Here is a 6,397-nt window from a genome sequence, read left to right on the forward strand (position 1 = left end):
TACTTCTTATGCATGAATAGTATAGTTTAATAAAAATGCAGTTGTCATCCTTGTTCTTTGTTATGTTACTCATTAATTTTTTTTTATTACTTATATCTAAGATACTTATAATTTTTACTTAATTAAAATAATTCTTGCAAAAATGACATAATTTTTTTACTTAGACCAAATTTTATTCATTTGACATAAAACTTCAAATATAGGTTATAGTTTGGACTTTAGTAATTTGTAAGTTCATTTAGTTTTAGATACTTTGTTCATTATCGATTTCTTAATATATAAATCAATAGGTTTTACTCCGGAAACATTTTAGATTAGGTTTTGGATAGCAGTGAAATTTTACTGTGACAAAAAATTGAACTAACATCAACCGGGTAAACAAAAAGACAAAAAAAAAATGTACTAAGAAAATTGGGGAGGCCAAATGCCTTGGATGGTGGTCAAATTTTGAAAGTAAAACTTTAGATAAATAGTCAAATAACTCATTTCTCAGGTCAATTTTTTAAAGATGTCTTAACATTTCTCCATAAAATAAGCAAGAACAACCTGCTTGTAACTGTTCAATAAAACGCAGGGGTGATACTTTCAACTGCATAGGACATAACCACCAGAAGGTAAATACCCTACGCAATAGCTCAGTAGTACGGATCATTTGATGAACTGCAATTAAAAAAAGACCAGAATGAGCTTGTTTCAACCATAAATGATGAGGGCGCATATTGGATCAACACCCCAAATACATGAGCACAAGCTCATAAATTGGTGCTTTGGTGAGAGAACTTTCCATTACAGCAGTCCTTTTGACAGGCCAATATTAGCTCATAAATTGGTTGGCCCTTCATCCTTATGTCAAAATAGCAATTTGACATGCTCAAGCATCCTCGGGAGAAGAATCTCTTGCTCCCTGGTCATCTTCATCCTCTTCGTCATCTTCGTCATAGTCAATCGATGCAGGCTGCCCATTAAGATCCGCATTAGCACCCTTCAACTTTCTGACAAACTGACCCCTCACACGAGGCCGCCTTTCCGCAAGTCGTTTCCGGTTAACATACCTAATTTTCTTATCAAAGCAGCGCTCTTTCCTTTTCTGTCTGAACTTCATCAATGCTGCTTCTCTCCTATCAACTTTACTTAATTTTGCTTCAGATGAACTTGAGTTTCCAAATGATTGCCATGAATGAGGATTAGGAATCTGACCAGGTTGTAAGCATATGCTCATTGGGTAATATGGGAAGGATGTCATCCCCGTTCCATGAGGACCACCTTGGGGAAGATGGCTGTACTGTGAAATCATAGCTGAGCTAGGATGATTCTGTAGGTCCTGGATATTCTTTTGATGATACATTTGTGCTGATGAAGGCATCATAACATGATTAACAACCCCTGAAATATAATATGGATAAACCTGTTGGGAAGCCATGCCAGATACTTCAAGCTCGGAACAATGAGTCCCATTTCTTGGATGCATCACACCCTGATGTAAATTTTCTTCCCTGTAGTGCTTTTGCTGTGAAACTTCCATTGATGCAGGTGGAGTACAAGACCTCTCAATAGACAAAGAATCAGGTATACTAGTGCTGCTGGGTAAGTCATCTTGCGATTGACTTTCATATGCCTCTCCATTTTCCCGTATTTGAAGGTCATTCACCCCTTGTTGAGCACATGTTTGATGCATAACTTCCATCCTCACATGTGTAGCACCATTTTTGTCTACATTAACAACCCCTTCCAAGTTGCTCTTAAGTATTGATGCTTTAACATACGTGAAGAAGGCTGATGACTCCCCTATCCTTAGTTCACTCTTCTTCGGACCAGATGAAAAATGTGCTACAAAATTACAGCTAATCAGAGAGAAACTAATAGAACTGAAATGGGTATTTGCATAAGTCAAATTTTGTTCAACCTCAGGAACTCAAATTCCCATTCAGATAGAAGCCATTTTCAGAAATTAAAAATTATGGAGCTATAATAAAAGGCAAGTCACAAACAAGTGATTCTGTTACATGAACAAATATACTTCTACAGACCAAGACTGGCTAAAAGGTGAGAATGATGGCAAAACCAAAATTTGTAACCATTTAAGTCAGGATATGGTATTCAAAACAAGTTCTTACAATCATATACAAAACTAGTTGGTGCTACATTGTATAACTTCATTTTTATTGCAAAAATCAACATACAATTTGTGGGTTTTAGAAAAAGGTCAAATGAAGAAAAGAAGCATACCTGTTTGGTGATCATTAACTCCATCCACATCAGGCCCGCATTCTGATGCATGAGCATCTGGAGGTTCCTCAACAGCAGCAGCAATTGCAATAGTAGACTGAGAAGATAAATCATATGCATAAATGACCACATACTACTACAGCACTTCTAATAGAAGTCATTAGTAGCTATATAATAATGTTTGCCCATAATAGCTTAGACGCCCATTTAATGATGTCTGCTCATTGCTGGCTGATAAAAGGTATTAGAGAAATGCTACATCTAAACCCATTTACACTTACAAATAATTTACACCCCTTTGGATCAGTGTGGAGGAGACATACCACCACTTTTCTTCATACTCCACATGTAATCCAATGACACTATACATAATTGTGCATGGGGCACATCGACATTTTTCAGCATGCTGCGTCATGAATAATTACCCAAGAAGCTTAAGCTGTTAGGTAAAGACTGGTTTTTAAACTACATCTCTAATCTCTAACATACCCTCTCAGGCAAGATGGCAACAGCCCTTTATGAACTAACTAACCCAAAAGACTAAAGTTAAATGTTAAGAACCTTGGGAGAACCACACACAAAAGCTAGCTATTGTAGTTGGAGAGCCCAAGACCCTAAAAACCCCGCACTAGAATCCCATATTCCAATGTTGGACTCCAAGTCCCATACCTTGCAATTGGATCCTGAATAATATTTTTCAAAGTATCACTTAGTAAACTTCCAGGTTTTGTTTACAATTTCCACCCCCATGCTACTGAAAATTGGTTTTAGGGAATTGATTTATTTATGACTTAAATTTGAATCATAGCTTGAGTTCCTTTGAACATGGTCATTTGCCTTTACTCCGTAATCAACAATTTATGTAATTCAATCTCTATAGTGGCAACATACTTAATGTCACCTTAACATTGAAAGGCAATACGGAAACTTACATGTATGTCAATGTTTACACTCTGAAAGGTAGAATTATTTGCAAAGAACGCCCAAAGTTGAAAAAAGAAACCCACCTTTTCATAGATAAATTTAATTTAAAGTTTAGCATGATGCACAAATTTATTGATTTGCGATCACGTTGATCCCATTGCTTATTAAAATCTTGCATTATTTAAATACTTAATTGTAACATTCACCTCTTGCTCTTGTTGGACTGATATTCCTACCTCAGGATTAGTGCTTCTCTTGGACTTGTCATCTGTGTCATCAGAGAACAAGGTGGTGCTGTTTGTGTTGGCATCACTCGGGTCAGATACTACCAGATCAAAATCATAATTCAAGATGTTCTTCTCTACAAGTCCAAGCTGCCAGAATAGATATGAAACAATTTAATTTCAAATTGGGAAGGTCTAAGCATGAATTGGTAAATCCAGAGAAAAGTTTCATGAATGTATATATGCAAAAAGCAGAATGAGCTGGGGCAAAGGGGAGAGGCCACCCTAACATTCTATATCCTATGTATGGTTGATTCATCATCCATGTGAAGTATTTCCATATGAAACCTCCGGTTAACTCAAGGTCCCCTAGTTCTTTCCAAAATCCAAATTCTTACCATCTGAAAAAACTTAATGTACATAATTTCATGCAATGCAAATTTGAAACTACTAACTATAAATAATGTCAGTGTGACAGTAGCAGACATAAAGCTGATACTTTCTTGACCATTTTCATTTAATAACTTGTGTAACTAACAGTGTTCGGCATTGCCCCTAAACTGTTGCACAGATGAGGTAGCCTGATAATTGGTATGCAATGAGGCTCTTCCAAAATCTTAAGCATCTCCCATAATAGCTCCATGCGAAATTAGACAAATGGTTTTGCTATATTAAAAAAAATAAAAAATAAAAAAACTGACAGGCCAAATCATATACCTAGAAAACTTTTGGTAGAAAGTAGATTGGCCAGATCAACCTCAAAACTTAACATAAAAAACTTTCAAAATGATATATATTTTACTCATCTAGTATATCAAAAAATTATGCATAGTATCTTATACATATAATTAAAGAGCATTCATGTCATTCTTGAATCTTGACAACCTAAGTTTCCAAAAATAAATGGTTGTGATGGTAACTCCGCATCGATTTCATATTGCCCAAAGTTTACAGATATTGGGTGGAAAAGTAATAATAGGATGAAAGAACACAAAATGGGGAACATCCATAAATATGAAGTTGACCAATACAAACCATGCGCCTCCGTCTCCACATGTGCGTCCACAAATTTAATAGTTCATTAGTGCGTAAAGGCTTTACTAGATAGTCTGCTGCTCCAAGTCTCAAGCACTTAACAACAACGGATACCTCATCTTGTGCGGACATCACTTATCAAAACAAGATATTCAAAGCATTGATGAGGAGCAGAATATAATTTGCCTAAATTCAAGAGTCTCACTGGATTCTTAGCAAATTAAAGAACACAAGCTTACTTATAACAGGGATTCGGCGAAACTCTTTATCCTGTGCTATGTACTTCAACATCTTCATGCCCTTCTTCATCGGAAGGTCAAGCTCAGCCAGTATGATATCTATATGTTGCCCCTCCGCATTCAGTGCATCAATTACCTGTCTTGCCGACTTTACCGAGGTAACTGTGAAGCAGAGAAAATCAAGAGGTTTATACATATACAAAATTTCAGGAAGCATGTCATAAATTAATTGCATAGCCTTTAAACCAAACAAACCAAACTGCATCATCACACAGTTGGTTATCATAAAGCATTCGACGAAATCACCACTTGAAGGATTTTTAAAGGGGAAAAAAAATGAACCTCAAACTAAACCACAATAGAAGAATCAAGAATCTAGAATCTATAATGCTTATACATGTAAAAGTTGCAACAAGCAACTACCCTGCAAGGTCTTAAACAAACCCATATTATCTTATTCGCAACCAAACATTCCTCTTGTCCTTATTTTCATCAACCAATCATTGAAACTCAACAGTCAACATTAGCACAAAGAACACAAACTGAGTTTCAAAAGGAACGACGATAGTCAAACTTGGTTTAATAAAATTCAAGTATGACTAAATCATCCTTCCTTTCACAGTGTTGCCAACTCACAAACAGAATCCGAATCTACAGTACCCTTTTTAGCAACAAATTCAAATTAAATAATTAAATCATTTTTCACAAGATAATGCCCCCAAAAAAACAAAAAACTCTTTTTTTCCTTCACAGTTTGAAAGACGACATAACATAATAACCACAGACAGCAAGTAAAGATTATTACGCACAAACAAAAATAACCTAAGTCAAAGAAAAATAAAAATCCGTACATACATACCCTGATAAGAACATCTCAAAAGAAGCGTGAAAACCTCATGAGAACTCTTGGAATCGTTATCGCACAACAAAATCCGCACCTTACTCCTATCAACGAACCCATCACCACCACTCTTCCCATTATTCCCACTTTCTATGTTCAAATTAATCTCATCACCAGACTCCATACCCAACCCCCCAGAAAAACTCACTCACTCATTCACTCACTCACCAACTACCCCTCCCATCAAAACGACGACGCTACAGAACTTTCATAAAAACTCTCATCAAATTCTGCTCACAACGATTCCTCGACTTGCTCATTCCGATAAAACAGCATCGTTGAGGGAGATCAAACACACCGTTTAGACGGCGCACGTTAGCAGATACTAAAGGGAAAAGGAGATGGTGGCTGATTGTTATTATTGAGTCAGAGGTCGGCGAAGCGAAGCATGGTAAGGAAACCGCGGCTATTTTTTTTGTTTTGTTTGGTTGGGGGCGTGCGAAAAGCGGTGCCTAAATTGGAATTAAGAAAGGAAGGGGGTGAGCTAACGTGCGCGGGGATTGGGGGGCGCAGTGCACACGGGGCGTGGCGTAGGAAAGAGGGAGACGTGGAAAGGAAAGGGTCGAAAAGTGCAATAGAAAAGGAGAGAGGGAGTGGGTGGTCTGGATAGTTGGGTAGAGATAGGGAGCCGGCCACGTCACCTGAAGATCTTTCTCATTCCACCAAAATGAAGAGGAACCAATGTAATGTATAGTCTAAAATATCCCATCACTTTTCATGAATAATATCTATTAATAAATTTGGGTTTAGTTTTTTTTTCCTATTTTTTTATTTTTGTTTTTAGTCTTAATTAATTTAAATTTTGATCGATTATTCTCGCAGAAAATTTCTCGGTTATCACTTTTAGG

The 6,397-nt window shown here is 36.7% G+C and overlaps 1 protein-coding gene across 3 annotated transcripts; it reads right to left on the reverse strand.

Moving 5' to 3' along the window:
* Nucleotides 1-434: 434 nt before the first annotated feature.
* LOC114409698 (two-component response regulator-like APRR1) lies at nucleotides 435-6,196 on the reverse strand. 3 transcript variants are annotated; one of them, XM_028373264.1, is made up of 7 exons: nucleotides 5,508-6,196; nucleotides 4,649-4,810; nucleotides 4,410-4,543; nucleotides 3,357-3,524; nucleotides 3,159-3,233; nucleotides 2,227-2,323; nucleotides 435-1,827 (listed from the first exon to the last, which is right to left on the reverse strand). In XM_028373264.1, the coding sequence occupies exons 1-7, from the start codon at nucleotides 5,671-5,673 to the stop codon at nucleotides 872-874; spliced, it is 1,758 nt and encodes a 585-aa protein (XP_028229065.1). In that variant the 5' UTR covers nucleotides 5,674-6,196; the 3' UTR covers nucleotides 435-871. The 3 variants fall into 3 exon arrangements, with proteins under 3 accessions (XP_028229065.1, XP_028229067.1, XP_028229066.1); XM_028373266.1 differs by lacking the exon at nucleotides 3,159-3,233 and having other exon boundaries at nucleotides 3,387-3,524; nucleotides 5,508-6,194; XM_028373265.1 differs by lacking the exon at nucleotides 3,159-3,233 and having other exon boundaries at nucleotides 5,508-6,194.
* Between the last annotated feature and the right edge of the window lie 201 nt (nucleotides 6,197-6,397).

This window comes from Glycine soja, chromosome 4 (assembly GCF_004193775.1).
Source record: "Glycine soja cultivar W05 chromosome 4, ASM419377v2, whole genome shotgun sequence".
Classification (NCBI taxonomy): Eukaryota; Viridiplantae; Streptophyta; class Magnoliopsida; order Fabales; family Fabaceae; genus Glycine; species Glycine soja.